The 25,085-nt window shown below is 31.7% G+C and overlaps 2 protein-coding genes across 2 annotated transcripts in view; one reads left to right on the forward strand and one right to left on the reverse strand.

Moving 5' to 3' along the window:
• Positions 1-5,289: 5,289 nt before the first annotated feature.
• On the forward strand, positions 5,290-8,202 carry l(2)37Cb (lethal (2) 37Cb). The gene has a single exon (XM_067267926.1). It carries the CDS (start codon positions 5,438-5,440, stop codon positions 8,096-8,098), a length of 2,661 nt encoding a protein of 886 aa, XP_067124027.1. The 5' UTR covers positions 5,290-5,437; the 3' UTR covers positions 8,099-8,202.
• An 8,491-nt stretch (positions 8,203-16,693) lies between these two features.
• Positions 16,694-25,085, reverse strand: part of LOC136973224 (casein kinase I-like) — a 49,681-nt gene continuing 41,289 nt past the window's right edge. The window contains exons 8-9 of the mRNA XM_067267928.1: positions 20,519-20,730; positions 16,694-17,013 (exon numbers count right to left, since the gene is read on the reverse strand). Coding sequence (XP_067124029.1) covers positions 16,968-17,013; positions 20,519-20,730 — 258 coding nt within the window. The 3' untranslated portion in view covers positions 16,694-16,967. The remainder of the gene's footprint in view (positions 17,014-20,518; positions 20,731-25,085) is intronic.

Raw genomic sequence — 25,085 nt, forward strand, 5'->3', positions numbered from 1 at the left:
ATTGTCATTCAAAGCTAATGACCACAGGTTTGGTTGCGGACGCACAGAACTACGTAGCTGTCCATCCACATCATGATCTGAGGAAAATGTGTCGTCGATGTGGGAATTGTTCATCTGCAGCCCGCATAAATCAACACGTAAGGCTGCTCGCGAAAGTGGATACATGCGGTGTTAAAGCACTGAATTATCGTTCATGGAAACTTCATTACGTGCAGGAGCTGAAGACTGCCTGCAGAATGGAATATGGGGAGTTGATGATGGGTTGGCACGTACCTACAATTAAGACATGCATCTGTATTTCCATTTAATAAGGCACTGCACATGTCAAATAATTTTCATTGTCATTACTTAAGAACTTTAGAAATTATAGCGATTTCTTAGTGCTTAGTTACTTTCCACCTACACTGTAAATCTACAGGGTGTTTATAATTAAAGTTCCACGTTGAAATGGCCATAAAATGAAAACTACTGGACAGAATGTTATCAAACTTGGTAATAGTGTACAGGACGTCGGGGATTTTATTTCCCGCGAAAAAGATAGTTCAAAAACTCATCACCAACGGGAAATGGCGCTGTCTGCAATATTGTTAAACGAAATAAGACATGAAGGCATCGGCTGAAAATGTTTTTAATCGTTTCTAAAACGTGTAACAAAGCATGTTTAATATGGCATCCACCATTTTCCGAAAGCAAGTTAAATTGCATTACTGTGTTCTCAACAATAGCTCTTAGCATATCAGGAGGAATTTAGCTTGCTTTCGGAAAATGGTGGATGCCATATTGAACATGCTTTGTTACACGTTTTAGAAACGATTAAAAACATTATCAGCCGATGCCTTCATGTCTTATTTCGTTTAACAATATTGCAGACAGCGCCATTTCCCGTTGGTGATGAGTTTTTGAACTATCTTTTTCGCGGGAAATAAAATCCCCCGACGTCCTGTACACTATTACCAAGTTTGATAACATTCTGTCCAGTAGTTTTCATTTTATGGCCATTTCAAAGTGGAACTTTAATTATAAACACCCTGTATATAAGGGCGCGTTTTTTTATGTAGCGAAAGTGTAGCGAAATGGCGTCACGAGCAGTGTTGGCCATTTAGAAACGGGTTTCAGAGGATTAGCTGTAAAGCGCTTCTCGAGCGCTGCATAAAAAAACGCGCCCTAACTGCGAATCGGGACTTCAACATAAACAATTTAACGTCGTAACATCAACTTTGTCAACTATCTGTCAACTTTCACACCTGGAAGTATATCTCCTTTAAGTTCTCAGCGTCGATAAAGACGCTTTCACGCGACCTTCTGACCTGCTGTCCCGATTTCATGATACCAAACGGGCAGTCAAACAGTCGGGGACAATTCTAGATGTGTGTGAGGTGGTTGGGACCTTAACAGGGCTGTAGAGCATATTAATAGGAACAAAAAAAAAGTCTAATAAACCATGGGTGTACGGGCGACCCTTCGCGCGATACAGGTTATGACTATATGTGAACTTTTCGAGACCCTCAAAATGGGGTAAAATTTAAAAGTAAAAATTTTCACAAGTACAACTAAAATTTGCTTTTCGAACGCTTTCTGATGAGGGGCACCAGGTTAACTGGGGGGCCGTGCCCACCCATGCCCCTTCCTGGTTCCGCCTATGGGTATTTCCCGACTCGCGAACTCTCGCGACCGCTAGATAGATATGCTAAGTCGATATACCACGATATATATCTTGTATATTGTATTATGTACTCCTTTTCGTTAAAATTAAACGTTTATTTAGTTGTAACTTTAGTGTCTGAGTACTTTACTTCCGTCGGGCTGTCTCTTCGTCTCCATCTGGAACCCGATCGCTTACTCACGCGGCCGCTCGCGTGACCTACTTTTTAACTCAAACTAAACTTGCCGTCGCGGCTTCCGTGTCAACTGAGACACGGTGATGCAGTGGCGTGCCGTCATTGGAAGCGATGGAAGCGCCGATTCCACCTTCCAATGACTTTCCCTTGAATTTTATAAAATATAAATTTTCATATTTTAACGTACTTTGAATTAATTAAAATTAATATTTTATTATAACTGCATTATGTATCTTTTACAAATTTCTATACTACATGTGAAAAAAAAACGATAAGATTGCTATTGTATAGTCGAATAATTCGGTGGCGGAAGGAATGTCGAAACCGGGTCAGTCTCCAATCAGCCAGATTATATAGGCATTAGCACATGCGGTTTACAGTGCACCAACCTCACCCGGTTTAGCTGGTAGAAGCGACACACTCGTAAAGAGTACAGCTTTATATCCCGGAGCGGTTGTGGGCTGTTATCCGCCTGCCTGTCAACTTCCAAGCAGCCAGATTATAGGCATTGGCGCATGCGCTTTACATAGCACAAACGTCACAGTTTAGCTGGTAGAAGCGACACACGCGTAAAGAGTACGCGACTTTATATCCCGGAGCGGTTGTGGGCTGTTAGCCGCCTGCTAGATATTCGGCCACCCTCGCCCGATTATGTGAATAACGAGGAGACTAGATCAACAACGGGCAACCCGCGGGCCAGCTACGGCTGGCTAAAAGTTTCTATCCGGCCCGCGAGATTTTTAATAGATTATTAAATTGGAAAAATAACTAATTAATAGTTATTTTTCCAATTCTTTGTAATTTTCGAAAACGATAAGAGAAATAAATGTAGTAATTAACTTTTTATTTATTTATTTCATATTTGCAGACTAAAAAAATTACGAGTCACAAGAAGGCGTCAATTAACTACTACGGCGCGGAAAAAAACGTAAAATTTATTCTGGCCCATGTTATAAAAAGGGTTGCCCACCCTAGACTAGATTTATAACAACCCAACCGATAGGAGTTTACTGGAACGTTTTTATGATAGTTCTGTATAGTTGACGGGAGTTTAAAAAAACTCCATTAAAATATTTGATATATTTATTCTGCGTTTATTCCGCTCTCCCATCTTATATTACTTACGGATTTCAATGTTAAACCGGTGATATTACGATTTAGTATGTCCCATCTGTAAAGGAATGCAAAAAAAACGTGTACAATTCTAGTACAGTGTTAAAAATTAACTGTTACTTTGGCAGCATCATTTACAACCAAATTTAATGAATGAGACGTACAGTACATACAATGGTACAAAAAAAAAGCTCTAGAATTTATTTTCCTTAAATTTACGATTTATATATCCGTTGTCATAAAAATTTGTCTTTCCACTGTTTTCCCAAGACTACAGATATTCAGGTACAAAGTAACTGGTTTCGACTTATTTCTACTTAAGAAGTGACTGAATAATTAAGAGATTAGGGAATGGGGACATAAATAAAACCCTGTTGAAAGAGCCAGAATTTTACTTCAACAAAAGCTTAATAGAACCAATCACTCGCTCAGTACAGTGGGAAACTGATTTCCGTGTACACCTGGTATTAAAACGAATTAGTTAGAAAACGAATGACTATTAAGTTTAACATAGTTAGATTTTTACAGCTACGGTGAGAAACGTTTAAAATTTACAACAGCCCTGTGGCGTCCTTTGAGATATACTAGTGATGCGACAAAAGAGGCATTTGACATTGACCGGTATCGGCACCCTCGGGATTTGGCACGCACACACTCACTACACACCTACCTGGACCGTCACTAGTTCCATCCATTAGCTACTCGTATCAAGATATTTGACTAAGTAGATTGTTTTAAGATTTAAAAAGTAAAGAATATTTTATGTTATTTTTATGTACGTTTCTTTACAAAGCTATATTTTAATTATAATTTTCTTTAAAAGTATATTAATACAATCGAACAATACATTGTACCAGGTATGTATATCCACCGCACATTTTATTTCACCGAGTAAGTTTTTATAATTTATTTTTAATTTTAGCCCTTATATCGTGGCTAGCGATTCAGAATGTAATTGTGATATTAAAAATACATTTAGAGAAGTCTACAGTTTTTACTGGCTTATCGAACAAATGAATACGAATGGACCCTAGACCAGTAATTCTTAACAGGGGGCCGCGGTTCCTGGGGGTCCATAAGAAGTTTGCCGGGGGCCGCCAAATTATGCAAAATTTCCTTCAGAATATAATAAAAAGAAAATTGATGTATAATCCGAATATCGTATTGAAAAGTGAAATAAGAAAGATAAAGTTTTTCTATTTAGTTTTTATTTATTTATTTTGTATTTCTTCCTACATACAACTTTGTTAGTACAGAAGAAATAAATGTAAATATGCTACTTACACCGCAGTATTTACTTCTTTTATTCCAAAGCAATTTTAAGAAACTATTAATGCTTGGAATTTTAAAAATAATTAGGAAAAATAGTAGGCTTTGAAAATTTAAATATTTTTGCAAAAGATATGCAAAATCCTTACGACAAGTGGGCGTTTTAGTTTTAGTTTAGTTTTAGCATCGACATTGGATCGATTTATCGACATGTTTCTTATTTTATTTTCTGTTAAAAATTAATGAGTTTTCATGTTTAATTGTGAAGTTTGAATGTTATTTAAATAGATAATGAAATAATAAAGTTATGATTTACATTTATTATATAAAAAATAAAGCAATAATAAAAAAATCAATTTATTATAGATAAATTATCAAATTATCAAATATAAATTATTATTAAAAAATGGGGGTCACAAAAAATTATGAAATATTTGGTGGGCGGCGATTATAAAAAGGTTAAGAACCACTGTCCTAGACCATCACTGACGCGCAATTAACTGATTGCCCCTGGAAGTCGGCTTCTTACAGAAACACAGCTTCCCTGTCATCAAATGTCACGGCACGCCACTGCGGTGATGTCATTCCTGACAAGGCATCAGAGAGGTGCCGACCCTCCGGTCACATAACGATATAACAAAATAATTTTGGTATTTTTCTTTAAGAATTTTATACTTCACACGAGGAAGTTACGACTAAACATAGTTTTTTTTTCGTGTATTGAAATTCGAATCTAACCAAAATGTTTGTATTCGGGTAGAACAAACCATAGGTAATAAGAAAAATGCATTGAAGTCTTGATTTTTAAAAATAGCTTTTCATACTATTTCTTTTGAGACTTTTTATTTTAACATCTACACCGAAATATTGACTGAAATACTTTTAATTTTTAAAGCGAAGTAAGTTTAAATTATTAATCGCTTCCTTAGCAGATGCGAAAAAAATAAATAATTTTTTCTAATATTGGCGCTGTTATCGCTCGAGTGAATGAAGATATGAAACGAAACAAGATGAAGTAACTTAGTTAAATATAATGTAGTGTACTTTTTAAATATAAATATATTAAAATTAAGTAAATAATATAGTTCGATTTCAAAGTTTATTATTGTTATTTTTTCCATGGATATTTATTCATTCGAATAGGTTTTAAAGTTTTAAAATTTTAGATTACGGTTGGCAACTTGTAGGCGCCATTATTAAATTGAGAGAAAGCCGAAATGTCTGACGATGAAGTACGTTTGGAAAAAGAAAGGCAAGAAGACCTTAAAGAGCGAGATGAATTTGCCAAAAGGTTAAAAAATAAGGACAAAGAACACACGCGTAATATTGTCGAAAGATCAGACAAGAAAGCTTACGCAGAAGCAGCCAGAAGGCTTCAGTTAGAGGCTGAAGACAAGCAGAAAATCGTACCAAAATTACGTGTCGACTCTCGACGAAAATATTTAGAAAAAAGAAAATATGATAAAATTACTGAATTGGAAGCTGATATTGAGGATGAATTTTTTCTCTTCTCGGAAACCAAACTTACAAAACATGAGAAAGAAGATATTAAATACAAAAAGAAAATCCTTCGATTGGCAAAGGAACATGAAAAAGCGAGAGAATTGGAAAAAATTCAGAGATATCACATGCCAGAGGAAAATAGGAATAAGAAAGCTGATGAAGCCTATGTGGAAATTGACGAGAAGGAGAAAGTACCAAATGCAGAACAAAAGAAATGGGAAGAAGAGAGATTGGGAATTGCGCAGATGCGTTTTGGTGCACGTGATGCAAAAGAAAGATTCTTGGAGAAAGAGAAGCAGTACGAGTTAGTCCTCGATGATGGAATAGAATTTGTTAAAACTTTTAAGTTACCTGGAAGTAAAGCGAGAGATCAGGAAGATAATGAAGTTGTAGAAGAAGAGGTAGAAAAGCATTCCATTCAAGAAACGAGAAAGAGTCTACCAATATATCCGTTTAAAGATGATCTTCTCGATGCCGTAGAAAATCATCAAGTTTTGATAATTGAAGGTGAAACTGGTTCTGGAAAAACGACTCAGATTCCTCAATATCTATACGAGGCTGGCTATACAAATGATGGAAAGAAAATCGGATGCACGCAGCCTAGAAGAGTAGCAGCAATGAGTGTGGCTGCTAGAGTAAGTGAAGAAATGGGTGTTAAATTGGGAAGTCGAGTTGGTTATAGTATTCGTTTTGAAGACTGTACTTCGGAAAGAACAGTTTTAAAATATATGACGGATGGAATGTTAGTTCGAGAATTTCTTTCGGAACCGGATCTTAATTCTTATAGTGTTATCATAATTGATGAAGCTCATGAAAGGACCTTACACACTGATATTCTTTTTGGATTGGTTAAAGATATTGCACGTTTCCGTCCAGATTTAAAGTTACTAATATCGAGTGCTACGTTAGATGCTGAAAAGTTCTCCAAGTTTTTTGATGATGCTCCAATATTTCGTATACCTGGTCGTCGCTTTCCTGTTGATATTTATTATACAAAAGCTCCCGAAGCTGATTATTTAGATGCTTGTGTTGTCACTGTGTTACAAATACATATTACACAACCTTTAGGAGATGTGTTGGTATTTTTAACTGGCCAAGAAGAAATTGAAACTTGTCGAGAATTGTTGTTGGAACGAACTAGAAAATTAGGCTCTAAAATAAAAGAATTACTTATTCTACCAATTTATGCCAATTTACCATCTGATATGCAGGCAAAGATTTTTGAGCCAACTCCACGAGGTGCAAGAAAAGTAGTGTTGGCTACTAACATTGCAGAAACATCATTAACGATTGATGGCATTATATATGTGATTGATCCTGGTTTTTGCAAACAAAATAGTTATAATGCCAGAACAGGAATGGAGTCATTGGTAGTAACTCCTATTTCTAAGGCTTCTGCAAATCAGAGAGCAGGTCGTGCGGGAAGAGTGGCTGCAGGAAAATGTTTTAGACTTTTTACTGCATGGGCTTATCAGAATGAATTAGAGGATGATACTATTCCAGAAATTCAGAGAGTTAATCTTGGAAATGTTGTTCTTTTATTGAAATCTTTAGGAGTAAATGATTTGTTACATTTTGATTTTATAGATCCACCTCCACATGAGACATTAGTATTGGCATTAGAGCAGTTGTATGCATTAGGTGGACTCAATCATTTAGGTGAGCTCACAAAATTGGGGAGACGTATGGCAGAATTTCCTGTAGATCCAATGATGTCAAAGATGATAATAGCATCTGAAAAATATAAATGTTCAGAAGAAATTTTAACTATTGCTGGCATGTTATCTGTAAATAATGCAATATTTTATAGACCTAAAGATAAAATCATTCATGCTGATACAACTCGGAAGAACTTTTTTGTTTCGGGTGGTGATCATTTGACTTTACTTAATGTTTATAACCAATGGGTTGAAACTGATTATTCCACTCAGTGGTGCTTTGAAAATTTCATCCAGCATCGTTCGATGAAAAGAGCTAGGGACATAAGAGAACAATTACAAGGACTAATGGAACGTGTCGAAATAGATCTGGTTTCAAATCTTACCGATACAGTCGCTATACGAAAATCGATTACATCTGGATATTTTTATAATACAGCTCGTTTATCCAAAAGTGGTCACTACAAGACAATAAAACATCAGCAGACTGTTATGATTCATCCTAATAGTTCACTTTTTGAAGAACTTCCACGATGTGTAATATATCATGAATTAGTTTTTACTACTAAAGAATATATGAGACAATTGATAGAAATTGAGGGTCAGTGGTTATTAGAAGTTGCTCCACATTATTATAAACCAAAAGATATCGATGATTCACATTCGAAAAAAATGCCAAAAAATACAGGAAAATCACGAGTAGAATTAGAACGATAAATTTTAGTCTTGTATAGTGATTATATTGTTGATAATGATGCTCAGTATATTTGTATTAAAATATTTTTTTGTTATTAACAAGCAATTATTTATTGTAACATCGTCACAATGTTGGGCTGCAATTTTTAATCATATTTTTAATTTTTTTTTAATTTAAAATATATACTATAAGTTAGAAAATATAGAATTAAATTACACATTCCAAATTTGTATATAATAATTTTATTTATAAATGACCCTATTCTGAAAATACAAGAATTCTAATTTTTTCAACATTGGTATCAGACTTTTGATGATATATGTCATATCAAACTTAATACTGAAATAAAGATATTTTTGTATCATAACTTGTTAACTAATAGTTTAAATCTATTTCTTCTAAATAGTTTCAATTTCAAGATCTGATGATGAAGATGAATTCTGTAGAAAAAAAGTTAGCCAAAATATAGTTCTGGTGCTTTTAGAATAAGGCCATTTATTTATAATTGAATGAAATCAGAATAATGTTAGAAATCTAAACTTATAAGTAAATTTGTAAGCAAAGAGGAGAAAAATTTTGAGAGCTGCTATGCAACAAGCATTGCAGATATGGGGTAAAATGAGCCAGAACTATGTAGTGTTGAAGTCTAGTAATGGTTGGGGTCATATGATTCTTACCCATTTGATGGAACCTGTCAACATGGACATGTATAGCACTAAAGAGCTAGCAGGCATGTGCCTCATTTACAGAATGGCCTATGACAACACAAGGACAGCAGAGTCCTGTATTGTCTGCACTTTCCCTACTGATGCAAAGCAGCAAATGCCCCATTGTCTGAAAGAGACTAGAAAGCCATAACACATGCAGGACAAAGTGCCATCATTCAAATATTGATTTGAGAAGAAAATCTTGGCCTATGTTGCAAGATATCTGTCCACCAGCATCCAAGCAATTGTATCAAATGTGGGTCATTCACGAGTGAGTGGTAGGTCTTGCTTGGTGGTGGAACTACAGTGGTGCAAAGTGGTTCAGCCAAACCAGGGGACCTATTCTGAGCTCTTCCAATAACGAGGATGATACACGGGACATTCGATAAGTCCCCTTAGCCAAAGGCAGTTAACAAACCTTAAACAAATCACTATTCTGTGCTCCATGTTAAGTGGGTTTCACTATGGGGAGTTGGTCAAGATGCATGCTATCAATAGCTGTTACGCTTTAACCACAGTTTAGATTAATGTTTTATTTTTGTTGTGTGACTGTAACCTGCTGTTTTCTAAGCAAAACACGTGGTTTTAGTATTGTCATGTACAGTACCAGCACTAGTCAAATAGTTTTGTTAAAATGTCATCAATGAAGGGACATTGCAGTCAATTAACTACAACTTGTCAGTTTGAGATATTTGTTAAAATACTTCGGTTCTAGCTGGGGCCAGATTTAGGCATTGTGGCCTTTTAGATTTAGGCATTTAGGCCCTTACCCTTTACAATTCTAGAAGTCTCATATAAAAAAAAGAATTAACATAAGCATATTAATTTTAATAATAAATGTTTTGTTGTTAAAAAGTATTGGCAACATAAAATAAGGTACAATTTAAAGAGTGATAAACAAAATTTTGTTTGTCATTTTTTGATTGCAAAAAAGCTGCTAAAAGCTAAGAAAAGCTATCTATAAAAAAAAAAAATCAAATTTTATAGTAAAAAGAAGAAATCACTAGAAATGTAATATAAACAATATTGGTTATTAATGTAATTAAATACTACAAAAAATAAAGTATAGTTTGTTGATTTGTAAAAAAAAAAATATCAAAATTCAATTTTATTTTTTGAAGAAAATTTTGAGCTCCCTTTAAACTCGATGCCCTAATTTTCTCTCTCCAATTGCTGGTGAAGTAATCATCCTTACACCTAAAGTTGCCATGTTCTTTTTACTTTCGTTATGTTCCTAATGGCACCTTGAGAATGATTGATAAGAAAAGCTTGCATGTGGCTATCAGAACGGAAAATGAAATGTACGGCTCGGAATAGCATTTTCACAGTGGTTCAGATAGAAACTGGTTTTTATTGTATTCATTAGCTTAATGATACAACTTAGAATAGGTCCCCAGAGCTGAATATGTCAAGTGAAAAGCCTATACCTTACAATCAAAACAATTCTTTTGATCATGGGGTCAGGTAATTCAGTTTTTTTTTCTAGTTGAGCTAAAGGGATTTTTGGAGAGGAAAGTTCTTTTGTGGTGGGATAGGAGGGGCCCTAATTAGAATTTCAACCTATCTGCAGAAAGTGCAGGGTTTAAACTGGGAAACTTTTCTCTATAGCAACATTCTACTAGTGGTTGCTATGCCAGTCAACAGCCAGATATTTTCATAGATGAGACATTTGCCAGAGTTGGTCTCTCCAACAACCACAACAGCCATGTATGGATGAAGGCAAATCCACCACACATTGTACTGGTACACATAATCAGCCATCCACAGAGGTTCTTGATCAATGTGTGAGCAGGGAATTAGGGAATTAGAGAATGTTCACTTCAAAAAAATATTTTGATGAATAGACAGATTAATTAGTGTTTAAAAATACCAGAAATTACAAAGAAAAACAATGTAGTTACTTATTAATTTTTACTAAGAATTAGACTAATTATAAATAATGTTTGTTTGAATTCAAAAATCCTTAAGAATCTTTGTTCTGTTCAATTCTATAAGCTAAAGATGGTTGCATTCTTTAAACAATTTGTTTTTTGACACGAAAAAATTGATGGCCATGTAATTAATTTGAAATAGTTTATATCTATACAAATAAAAGTTTTAGATTTGGGTCCATAAAAGCTGCAAACTTTAATTTTTCATAGACTCTATAATAATTTATATTTCTAAAGTTTGATTACTAAATATGATATTTTAGTAAAATAAGTGCTGCAGTATTTGAAATTGCAAATTAATAATTAAAACTTAATGACTTCTGTTTGGTTTGGATGGAGATTTGTTAGTGATCTATCTACAGTCTACAAGTTATTCTTTTTTATTTTAATTTTTAACTTGTTTGTTTACACTTTTCCAAGCTCTGACCATGCTGTGTTCTAATTTTCAAGATTTAGAAAAATTAAGCCAAATCTTATGAGCTATTGGTGAATTTGTGCTTTGGTATTTTCTGTTATAAAATTCTTTATAATACCCTTATTACTCCCATTATAAACTTATAAGGTTGTAACAGTAGCCAATTGCAACAGTCATTCTAGTTAAAATGTTGGAGACCTTTTGCTCTGATTTCTACCAGACTTAAGTTCTCTCAAGTTTTAGACCTTCATAGTGGAGCAGTGGCATTATCTTGTATCACATCATCTGTTGTTTTTTTATGATACAGTGAAGCTTCTGGTTTGAATGCCATAATTTTCCTAGTTGCCAAACAAGCTACTCAGCAAGAGCCAGCCATAGATTAGAGAGATTGACAGTCAACTCCCTATACTTCCTGTGTTAAAGAAAGTCAACGACCTGACCAAGCAACAACTGAACTACAATTCAGAAGTTAGTGGCACTGAGATCACCTTGCGTCATTAGAAGTCATGACACAAACCATCGATGACTTTGTTATTCAAATTAGATTTCAATGTGCATGTGAATAAGATACTACTACTGTTTTTCAGTACAGTAGCAATTGAATTTAAATCAAATTAATTAATAAAAACCACGTTAATTGACATTCATGTAATATAAATTACATCCACAGTGTTTAAAGGTGCTTAACACAAATTAAATTTAAAAAAATTTATTTATATAATATATATTAATACTAGATTGCCAGTTAATTAAACTAAAAATAACAAATAACAGTAAATAAATAAATAAAATAATTATTAAAACAATGGTTTTTACACTGAAACTGAAACTAAGATTAAAAATGTAATCAAAATTATTTAATTAAAATTTAAAGTAATTGACACGTAATATTTTGGAAAGTGAATAAAGTACTAGTCTGTCTTGATTGATTTGGTTACATTTTATCTGGGCAGAGTTGAGTCTCTATTTAATAAACACTTTTTTCTAAAGTAATGGTTTCAGTTGGCAGTGATGGAACATTTTGCTTTTAATATATATATATATGTTACAGTCAAAACCCGTTTTTAGTTAGAATGCGTTTTAACTAGTTGAAACTAATCAAATAATGAATTAATTAATAAAACAATGGGATCGGTTACTCAAATATTAAAATTAATAAATTCTAAGAAATTTTTTTCCCCCTTTAAAAAAAACCCTAAGAACTACAAGTGAAATTCACTTTTTTAATTTTGATTTCGACAGAGTTTAAAACAGAGAAAGACCAGTAAATCACTTTCCATATATATTTCGCTTGTCAGCCTCTTCAGATCCACTGAAGAGGCTGACAAGCGAAATATATATGGATAAAATAAAGTAAGAAATAGTGAAAGTGATTTACTGGTCTTTCTCTGTTTTAAACTCTGTCGAAATCAAAATTAAAAAAGTGAATTTCACTTGTAGTTCTTAGGGTTTTTTTTAAAGGGGGAAAAAATTTCTTAGAATTTATTAATTTTAATAGTTGAAACTAGTTTATACTGGATGTCTTTGTTAAAACCCGTTTTGTCTAGTTAAAACTAGTTTTAACTCAAATTTATTTTTGACTAGCAGTAAATTCTAGTTTTAACTAGACAAAACAGGTTTTGTTTAGTTAATTTACTGCTGTACATGTTTTGATTTTAGATAAAACTAGTTTTAACTTTTAACATTAGTTAAAACTAATTTTAGCTACATAAATATGTTTGGAGGAAATAAATAAAGTTATGTATAGTGATTCGAGGGAAGATTCCTAACATTTTGCTTATGAAGGAAATTATAGCGATAATTTGGGTTTTGGAGGCCTCTAACGAAAATATCATATTCTTGAGCATGTTTTTCAAAAAACTTTGGAGTATGTGAAAAATAATTAAATATTGTGTTTGCAATGACGACTTTTTTACTGTCTGGCATTTTAGGCATCTCATCCCAAGTATCCAGGTGAGATGCCAAATGCCATTAGGGTAAGATAACAAATATAATTACATAAAATTAATTTTCGAATATCTTAACCAAATTTAATTTATTGCATATATAGTACAAAGTACTTCGTAATAAGTATAACAGCACAGTATAAGTATTGTTAAGTTTCCGCCCATTCTAACGTGCTCTATAGCTAGCTAAAAGCTTTTTTCAGTCCAAAAACCTTTTTGAGAAGTCCTTATATAATTTCTATGCAAATGCTGCAATAAAACGAGAAAACAAAAATTTATTAAAAATAGGCATATTGGAATTCAATTAACAAAACATAGGCATGTTACCCCATGAAAAATGTGGCATCTTTTCCATTTGTCAGGATAAGATGCCTACGTTGTATGTGTTCTAGCATGTCTGATCGGGATCGGCGGTAGCTCACAATGGAAACTTTAGAACTTTAACTACATCACACATTAATTCTGCAATTTTTAATAAATTCTATTTTAACTTTTAGTTTTAAAATGATTCTAGAAACATTTCACAACAAAAACTTCGTTCTTATCTTGCTTTTATTCTTCTCAGATGTAGAAAATGAGGTAACGGTAGCCAACTACAGCTTTCCGCACTCAATATTGGCCCAACGATTCATCATACAAACACATGACAATATCTGATGTTACCGTTTGAAAATATCAAAAAGTAGGCATCTTCTCCCGCTTACCATCTTACCCCAAATCACTATATGTTGCAGTCAAAACCAGTTTTTAGTTAGAACACGTTTTAACTAGTTGAAACTAGTTTATACTGGATGTCTTTGTTAAAACCCATTTTGTCTAGTTAAAACTAGAATTTACTGCTAGTCAAAAATGAATTTGAGTTAAAACTAGTTTTAACTAGACAAAACGGGTTTTAACAAAGACATCCAGTATAAACTAGTTAAAATGCATTCTAACTAAAAACGGGTTTTGACTGTAACATACATTTAAAGATTGCAATAAAATATATATTTTATTATTTCACAAAATAATAATCTAAATTTGATTTATTGATTAACTAAAGTTAAAAAAAATTTCTTGCAATTACTACAAGCTTCACGATATTCTTAACTATTAGATAATAATTTAATTGCAAACCTTTTCCTACAATGCATGCTTAAAGATTTGTGAAAATTAAAGACAAATTAGCCCATAAAAATTTGAGTAATGCATTGCATGAACAAGTCACAGGTCTCAAACAACTTCTTGACTTGTTTAATGTAAATTTTCATTATGTGTACATGTATTACAATCAGAAAAACTTTATTAAATTCAGTTGGACATTATATAAATGTAGCAAAAAAAAATTATTTACAGGTTATCCATATTACAGCAAATGACTGCCCAAGATTTCAAATTCGTATTTTTTTTGTTTTGTATTTTACATGAACGTGTAAAAAAAATTAATTATTGAGACTTAAGATTTATTTTATGCAATTTTGATGTAACCAAGCCCATGTACAATATAAATTGCAAAGCATACCATTCTCACTCTATGCTGACTGATTTCTTTTTGTCATCTGTAAGGGAAAGGCAGGCTATTTTGGAAATATTTGACAATTATTCTTCAGTTGAGTAAAATATTTAAATATGCTTTATGCCAATATATAAGGCACTTTAAATGTAAACTATATAAATAATATCATCATAATATATATTATTTATATTGGTTTTATGCAAAAGGGAAGGAAACGGAAGTTAGAGCTTTCAAATGAAAGTGTACAATTCAACGAAGGTTCTAAAGCACACATTAAACAACCATTAAAGTTCAGTAACAAAAATTTTTGTTACTGGACTTGAAAGGTTGTTTAATGTGTGTTTACATTCTTAATATTGGAAGAAATCACAATTTTAATGAAAGCTCTGTTTCCCCCTTCTACCAGACAAGGAAGGATACCAATTATTAACTATTATTGTTTTCTCTTTTATTTATTGTTACTGCAGCTCTATATTTTTTAACTTCTATATTGGTTCAAATTGAAAAGTTTTAAAAGAAAACATTACAACTTATTTGAAACATTTACTTTATTCTAACTATACATAATGCAAACAAAATGTTTTACATAATTAAGGAAAACAATTCACACACAAGAAAAACTGAATTATAGGAAAATCCCAACAAAAATTACAAAAAATATACAATTGAAAACTATCCAAAAATACCAGAAATGAAAATTATAGATTTTCAGAACAGTTTTGAAATAATTCATATCTTTCAGAAATTTTACTCTAAGAGTTTTAAAGTACTTTATATTACAGATTGATATTCAAAGTAATAGAAATGCAAGACTGACAAACAAAACACAGATTTGTTTAAAACTGGAATTATTCAGCCTTTCTTTGTAGAGGAAATACACATTTCTCCCAACAAAATAATATATGCATTTTTTTTCTTTTTTTTTTTTATATACATGTTAGTCTGATAGTAGTTCTTATATATATATTTTTTTCCTTTTATGAAAAATATGTATTTCCATAATTTATTTTATACATCAACATTGAAAGACCGAAATGCACATCTTTATCATATCCTGATAAGATGCCAAGCAATATTTGTGGATTATATACAATAGATTAGTTGTGCTTTCAGTAAAAATTGTTTAGAAACAAAATTTTGTAACAAAAAAAAAAAAAGAGAAATTGTAATCCCAAAAAAATAATTAAAGAAAATAAAGAAATACTTTAAATTTTCAAAGTAAATACAAGAATTAATTAAATACTTTAAATAAAAAAATGTTCATATTTTTAAAATCACATTTTAATAAATAAAAATATAAATTAAACAGTATAATGTCTGATATAGAGGATGATGATTTTTAATTTTGTCGTTTCAAGGCAGTCAAGCATTTTTAATTTTTTTATTTTTTAGTGAAACTAGAACAACATTCCCATGCTTCAATATTAATTTCATATAAATTTCGTCTATATTTTTCATGAAAAATTTTATAACAATAACTTTATGAATTGTGGATACCTTTTCAGATGATTCTTGATAGATCAAATTGTAATTTTTCTATTACATTTTGGAAAATGCAAGAACATATAATTTAATTTTATATACATTTTTATAACAAAGCATTTGATTTAAGTGCAATCCGAATAAATTAAGCAGAAATAGGTACATATGCATGTAACATATTAAAGATCACATTTTTAAATGTTGTTACATTAGTTTTTGTTTTGTTTAAGCAATAATTTACCTAACATGTTGTGTTAAGTTAAACTCTCTGAATTACTTTTTAAAGCATAATCATTACTGCAAATTATTAAGCACTTCAGCTAATAAGTCATAAATATATATTTTTTTTTTAATGGAAAATTTTCATTATATATTGTTTTTAAGAGTATTGAAATTATATATATATTTTTTGTATTTATTCTGATAAGAAATTAGATTAAAATAATTTCTTCTTTTTATGAATTTCATAAATAAAATAGAGAGAGAAAAACTTAACTTGGTATGTACAAAATATGTTCTTATTTTAATTGTATAAAATTAATTATTTCTTGGCTTTTCCATAAAATCCTACACTCTTTAAAATGTTATTTAACAATTATAGAAAATTTTCAAAAACAGTAACAAATATTTTCTTTGACATTTACATTTACAGCACATTCTTGTTTTGCATTTTCACATATCCCATAAGATCTTGACAATTCTTTATATTATTTAAATTTACATGATATGAATGTATTATACAAACATCTGTATAAATAAATAAAATAATGTATTAGATACAACATTCAATGCAAATCGTCACGATTCATGCAATGAGACCGTTAAAATAAGATGAAATTAAAATCTTTCTAAAAAGGAAATAAAAGAATGGAGAAAGAAAATGATTTATAAACAAATACAAATTCCTTAAAAATTATTTTTGTCTAACTTCTTTCTTTTTCTTAAAAAAACAGCAACACCTAGAAATAAAAATTATTATTATTTAATTGTATCAAAGATTTTTAATGAGACAATACAAATTGCTATTCATAAATTAAACCACAAACTTCATATTTTATAAAATGTTCTTACTAAACTTTAAAGTACTTTAAATACATGGTGATTCAATAAGAGTTGCAGGATTTATTTTGTTAATAAAAACTTCATTTTACCTAAAAATTCAATTTTTATTAGATCAATATAATTCTGATAGCTGGGAAATTAGGAGTGGAAGACAATATTGTGCAAATGGCTGCCTCTACTTTTCTTGCAAACTGATACAAGAGATTTCTTATCCTGATATAAAAAAATATCACCTAAAGGTGATATTTCTTGACATTGTTCAAGATGCTTTTATTTATTTTAGATACAATAGGAAAAGTCTAAGACAAGATTTTCATCTCCACATAACAATAAAACCCATAACAAATTTGGGCAAAATAAAGCTTGATATGACAATAACGAGCTTTATTTTGGATACGACTCATCAGATGTTATCTGTCAGGTAATCTGTATTTTCTGGGTTGTTAGCATGCATTCTCTCTTTCAGATAGCCCCAAAGGAAGAAGTCAAATTGCAAGATCTCGTGGACCAGTGAAGTCACTATTTTGGGAAATAATGTGACTCAGAAATTTTCTACACAGCAACTGCAAAGTTTCACAAGCTGTGTGATATGTTGCACCATCTTGCTGGAACTACATGAAAAGATGGTAATCATCATCAGCATGTCACAATATCTTTCACTATTCACTGTGAATGACTCATTTTCGAAAAAGTATAGCCCAATAACACCTCCAGCTCACAAGCCCATCTTGAATTTCCCAAACCATTTTTGCTGTAGCACCCCAAAAAAGTGATGCCAAATTCAAACCCTGCAATTCTTATTGAATTACCCTGTTTAAGTTAGCTACAATAAAAATTATAAATGTATATAAGTGACACTACAATAAAAATAAGTGCAATTTACAACTTATACAGCTACATTAATAAGAATTTCTGATGATAAAGCCACTTGTGTTAATTTTTGTAAATGTCGATTTATGATAAAAGACAAAGACATGCAGATAACCAAAATTTTATCTTAATAAACTTAATCTTGGGTAATTTATCCTGAATTCATTGAACAAACCATGTCATAATAGTCTGAACATTTAGAAAACAATAAATAAGCTGAATGGAATTAGATTGAATAGTAATTTTTCTCAGGATGTCAAGACTAGATCAGAATTCCTTCTGATAAATCATCTTGTCACAGCAGAAATCATATTTAAATCAAGGAAAATTAAATTAAAAAAAAAATTTAATAAGAAATCTCTTGTATCTGATAAACAATTTTATTCTTTCTGTGTCTGGTATTCTTTCATATATATACTTTTAAAAACTGAAAAGAAAACAATGGGTTTCCCATTGAAATATATTTTTAAGTTTTAAGATCCTGAAAGAAATGTATGAATACAAAGGCTGCTCCTACTGTTGTCAATTTAGAGCCATCTGTATATATGGATATTGTATGGCTGTATTGAAATTGGTGTTCTATGAATAGTTGTTGATATACAGAATTTGGAGTTGTTGCATTTGGGTAGCTCTGTCAATTGGAATGAATATCAGCTGCTAGATAGAGCCATGAGGGATGTTGAGAGTTGTGTTACTTGATTGTACAGGTGGAAGATTTATTTCTTGTAGGTCTGTATGCAATCGTATAGAAATTGGGGCTACTGTACAAGGGATGACTTAATCTATAAAAACAAAACACAGCAATAGTCTTTTGGGTTCTTTTAGATCCCTATCACCAATGACAGTGACACCAGGTTTAAAGGAAAGCTAGAATAGAAAACTAAGACAAGGAAGAAGAATATTGTACAATCAGTTCTCATTAAATAAAACCTAGCAAAAGGCATGAAGCAAATGTTGTTTATGGATTTTAGAATACTGAAATTTTCAAATATGAAACAACAGGCATATTTGCCTGAATAAAAAAAAAATACATTGAATGACACTGTTTGCACTTAAAAACTGACAATTTGTATAGGAATGTCTCCAATTCTCAAACAATGTTGTATGGGAGATTTCCACAATTCTTGAACCATGTTGTAGGTATGCGATGCTGTACAAGGGCTAACTGTATTAATTATTCCTGGGGAACAAAACAACTCTTCTAGAGTTGGAGAAAAACATATCATATTGTGTTGTCATATCTACTTTCCAGACAATAAAACTACAATCTTAATAAATAAATAAATAGAATAACTCATTGTTGGGAAGTCACACATAATCCAAGCCCACAAGTTACAGCATTATGATTTAGAAATATGCCACTGTTATTCTAAAAAATTCTATTTTACTCAGGTGCAATTGGTACCCAAAAAGTCTCCTATTTCCAATTACAGGATTTCAGCTTTTAATAATACAGTAGAGCGTCGATAAGTGGAACGTCGGTAAGTGGAACGATTTTCAGTCGGACTGTGTCGTGCTGAATCGAATGTTTTTGATACTAAATTTACTTCTAAAGTATAATTTTCATGTTTTTTATATTCTTTAATATATTTATTTTGTTTGTACAAAATGCAGAAATAATTTTTAACGATACGATAGCCTCGATGATTATTATAAAAATTTTCGTTAGGCTTAAAATCGACGAAAATTCAACACGAAGCAACACGCAACAAAGAAAAATTCAACAGGAAGCGATACGCAACTGAGAAAAATTTGAACATCGGACAGGTTAATGTATTTTTTCGTACAAAGTCGGAAACTGGAACAAATCATTAACTGGAAGGACCCCAGTCCCCAATTGGTTCCACTTATCGACACTCTACTGTAATTTATATTATATAAGAAAACATTCCATTTAGGCATGTTTCTTTATAGATGTTCTTTTTTTAGATAGGTATGGCCGCGTTTCTTTATGCAGCAAGAGAGTAGTGAAATGACGTCATGAGCAGTGTTGGCCAATTATAAACCAGTTCCAGTGTATTCGCTATAAAGCGCTTCTCAAGCACTGCATAAAGAAACGTGGCCTATTTATACTGCATTTATAACGCATTATGAACAATTTCCATCTATTTGTTTATATATGCAAATTTTGTTTCTTTAGATTAATTCTCTCTGACTTTTAGAGAAATGAAACTTCAAAATTTTAAATATTTTAAAATTATGTTTCAATAATTACACTTGAAATTATTATTATTTTTATCTTCCTTCAGTTTATAACTTTCTTTTTTGGTCTGAAATATAATTTTATGAGAATTGCATGATTAGAAATAGATCCTCCATATACCGTATAAAAAAAGATTAAAAAATAATAATTACCCAAAAAATTGAGTTATTTTTAATTAAATATTAAATCAATTAATCATAATATATGTAAAAATAGATGCAAAGTATTAAATAATATTGATTCCTATATTAAAAAAAATACAAAAAATTTACAATTAATTTCATAAACAAAATCAAATCTACAAAAAATTATATTAATAAATGACATACTTTGTTTCTGAGATAACTTCTACTTCTACAGGGGTAGTAATTGGATTGTTTGAATGATCTGCGACGGGATCTTCATTTGGTAAGTCGCCATTAGTAGATGTTACAACTTGGACCGAACCATGCCTATCAATAGGAGTAAGGTTACCACCAAGCAAATGTGCTCCTGTTTGCTTTGGCTGTTCAATGCATGCAGTTTTTAGTTGTTTTCCTTGCTGCAAAAATATTTCCATTTATTAAAATTATTGTTGCAATAATTATTATATCATTTTATGAAAATCCAAAAGTTTATATTTAAAACATGGAAATCTACAAATAAATGGTGATTATTTAATTATCAAATGATATTTGTTAAAGTAATATTTTTACACTTTTAATTGGAACAATCTGAATGATTTTATATCAGTCTGAAAATTTATTTACTATAAGTATTTATAAATTTAATAATTATTATATATTATTTATTACTATAATAGATAAAGATTGGTGTATGTAATGACATCATAACCAAAATGATGAATAAGTGCAAGAATGTAATTTAACAAATAAATATCCTTCACATACACAATCACAAAATGTATGTTTATTCTATGTATATGGTGAAATTCATTTTATTTTTCAATATTTATAAGCTATAATTATTTCTAACGTATATGTTTTAGTGATGCCACGAATAGTGATTTTGCCGAATACCGAATACTCGACTATGCTCTCGGCCGAAGCGCCGCATATTCGGCAAATTATGTGTACATTTCACGGGTGACAGGTTACAACTTGTCTCATTGCAGTGCATGCGGTAGCGATGCCACAGGCACATTTGTTTTATTTGCAAGTAGATTCACGACACGCATTATGTTCATTGTTACATCAAATTGTGTTACTAATAGTCCTTATGACTATTAGTAACACAATTTGAGCTTGAAACACAGTTCAACTTTGATGAGAATGACAAATATCTGGTTGCCACTTTTCTTGACCCACGTTTCAAAACCAGTTTCCCGGGATTAGTTCAAATGCAAACAGCAAAACAAAAAGTTCTTTTAGAAGTTCTGAAAATTAGTTGTGATGAGTCTACTAGTACCGATGATGATTCTTCTCCACTTCATAAGAAAAAAAATATCAATGAAAACGATAAAACCATTGAAATACACGACAGTTTCTGGAACTGTTTTGAGGAAGTCGCTACAGAAAATATGCAAAATGATAAGGATGTGGAGAAAAAAGTGCTATTGCAAATGAGATTGATTTTTATATGAAAACTGTTCAGCTAGATCGGATGGCAGACCTTTACAAGTGGTGGTCAGCAAACGCAAAACAGTATCCAAGCCTGACAGAATTCGCTAAGATTTATCTATTGTTTCCCAGCAGTAGCATATATAGTGAGAGGCTACTTTCAGAAGCGGGTATAGTTTATAAGGAAAAGTGCAATCGTTTGCTATCAACAAATGCTGAAAAAATTTTTTTCATTCATCACAACTTACCACTGATACATTTTAAGTATTAAATGTATTAATTTGTAATTAAAATAAATACATTTTTGAGTAATATGTGCGTTTTTTTTCCATGATTTTGTATTCGGTATTCAGCCAAATAGTACACAACATTCGGCCGAATACAGAATATTAAAAAAAGTAGCCAAATAGGCTGAATACCGAATAGTAGCCGAATATTCGTGGCATCACTAATATGTTTACATTAAAGAAATTTTAAAAATTAATGAATGAATGTAACAAATTAAAATTAGCAATTTAACAATTTAAAATAAGCAATTATTTATTATGACATTGTCACAATGCCAGGCTGCAATTTTTAATTTTTTAAATTTAAAATATATGCTCTCCACCTCAAATTACTACTGTAGTGTCTTGTCCTCTTGCCCCTGTATATCATACTTTTCCATTAGCAATGGAGTCATTCCAGTCATCTATCTAACTCCTTTCAGGGAAAAATTTTCAAATCAAAATAATGTGGCTTCCAGTTTGCATCATAAGTTCATATATAGTTAATCAGGGCCTCCTGTCCCTAAGCTTTCCATATCTAGTCTTGAATTTCATTCAAGACTAGTTATGGAAAGCTAACACCATTCTTAGGGTGGAGCTTATTTTTACAATTTGTAAATGTGAACCTCCTCCCCCCAATTTCTGTTCCAATATATATATAGAAAACATTCATGCCAAAAATCTACTCCATTGGTGAATACTGGCAGCTCAATGTCACTGAAGTTTTATAAGTTCCAAATAGTAAGGATGAGCATATGGCAATTACAAGCATCAACCACAATGTATCCATTTTGGTAAAACCGTTTGTAAAACTGTAGTTGGTTATCTCAATAAATAAATCATTAAATTAATCACACATTAGTTACATGACATTCCCACAGAATTAATTTCTGTCATGACTTGTGATCTTTATTTCGCTGACATCATCAAGTCATGCTACAAATGTTTTTCCCTGTTTCTGGTTGAGTCTGACTCAGTGACTCATAGTGCTTACATCAATACCTATTGACTATTTGGCTTGTATGGACAAATTCAGGCACATCACTGAAGGACTGGTGATAACATCAGATGCATAGACTATATAATCCAGAAACTGCTCAAGTAAATCACATAATACATTTTTGTTCATTTTGGCAAAGTTATTAAAATAATATGGCAGTAGCAACAACTAGATCTAAAACTGAAGTGTACCTCCTTGGTTCAACAGTAACTGAATTAACTGGCAACAAGTTGTCATCCTTATATCAGGCTCTTCGTTTGTTTTTACATCACCATCTTCAACTGAAATAAACTATCAGACAGTCATCAGCTGTTACAGTCAAAAAGCTGGCAATATTTTATGAAATGGCAAGGATTCCAATGATGGATCCAAGAAACTGCATAACTAAACTAGAATGAACATTTGAAGAAAGGTGCTAAAGAAAAACAAGAGGTGACAATCTGTAACACAAATGAGGCTGAATTTGTTAGTAAACTAGATGAACTTTCTGACATTTCTCTTCTTAGAGCTTTTCCATCCCCTTTTCATAGAATGTTGCCACTAGTGACTTGAGATGGGCCTTAACATTGTTTTGAAGACTATCATTAGTCTCGTACCTCTGCCCTCCTAGTCAACCGTACAAATTGACAATTTTAACAATGTTTTGAATAAGTGTTGAGAATAAAGCTAAACATGTGGTTATTAATGGGGAGAAACATCAAAATCGGTTAAATTATGAGGTAAGAAGAGTCACAACACCTCAATGGTGACGTCTAAGAACTTTGAATTTGTTGCCTTATATGGTAAAAGGAGTCAGAATACCTGGCAAGAAAGTATCAACAATCTGGCCTGCTCCAGCCTATGCAATGACATGACACATCTCAACCATAGACCACATTAAATCAAAATCACCCGATACTACTCCCACGCTCATGGAGAATAAAAAGGCCTCACACCCGATCGTTGGGGCAGTCATCCAAAGAATCGTCCCCTTGTGAGTTGCCATCCAGAATCTCTGAGAAAGAAGACACCTCTCTACCAACACCCGTTAAAAGAGGTATTAAGTTGACCATTTTATTGTAAACTCTCTCTCTTGGTCTTTAGTTTGTAAGTAGATAGATAATCACTTGGAAAGCCTGGTTGATGGGGACCCAGGTTTACCGTTTAACTGAATAACTGTTACATTTCTAATTCTGATTGTATTCTCTTGTAATCCTTTGTTTTTATATTAAACTTGTTATCTAAATGGTTGTTTTATCTCATGTATCACTGGCATCCTATTGATGACCTCGCTAACCCTCCCACTTGATCTATGGAGCACCCTTCTATTTGAATGTATTTTTAGCTGAATATATCAGAACATTCGTGAGTTAGGATGCACCTGTAACTATCCTATTTGATGTCAGGAATTTTAGACAATAGGAAGATCTCAATGATTCTCCTCTTAAACTAATCCAAAGCCATCCAGTGACAAAGTGAGCAGATCTGACCAATCCGACGTTGACAAACAAGTTAAGTCATGCACCTCAACCCCCAGTTTCTCACATTAGGACATATCACAAGTCACTTGCGGCAACATTCTATGAAGAGGGGATGAAAAGGCTAATCCACAGATATGACAAATGGCTCAATCTTCACTGTGAATATGTCAAAAAGTAACCATGTTTTTGTACCTTACTTTTTGTAATAAATTTATCTTGTTAGTTACACTTGTCTTTTTTTCCATCGGAGGTTGGAAAAAAACAACCTACGTATTTAGTTTGAAAGTTGACTAACATATTTATTTATTAAACCAATTATGTACTTGTACATTAATAATAATATTATTTTTATTATTAATATCTACAGATAAAGAATTCCCACATCCTATAGTATAGAAAGTAGACTAGAGAAACAAATTAAAATATTAAAAACAGATTTTAACTTTTCCTTATAATATTTTCGATGATAAATTTAATATCACTTTTCCCTCCTATTAAACGGGAAAACAAAATCCCAATTAATGAAGGTTATTGATGAACCCAAAATGCAGTTAGTTTTTTTATTTAATTTTTCCACCCAGTGGGCACTAAGAGGGTTTCTGTTAGCAAGC

The sequence above is a fragment of the Centruroides vittatus genome, unplaced genomic scaffold, assembly GCF_030686945.1.
Source record: "Centruroides vittatus isolate TY-2023 unplaced genomic scaffold, ASM3068694v2 contig_3118, whole genome shotgun sequence".
In the NCBI taxonomy this organism is placed as follows: Eukaryota; Metazoa; Arthropoda; class Arachnida; order Scorpiones; family Buthidae; genus Centruroides; species Centruroides vittatus.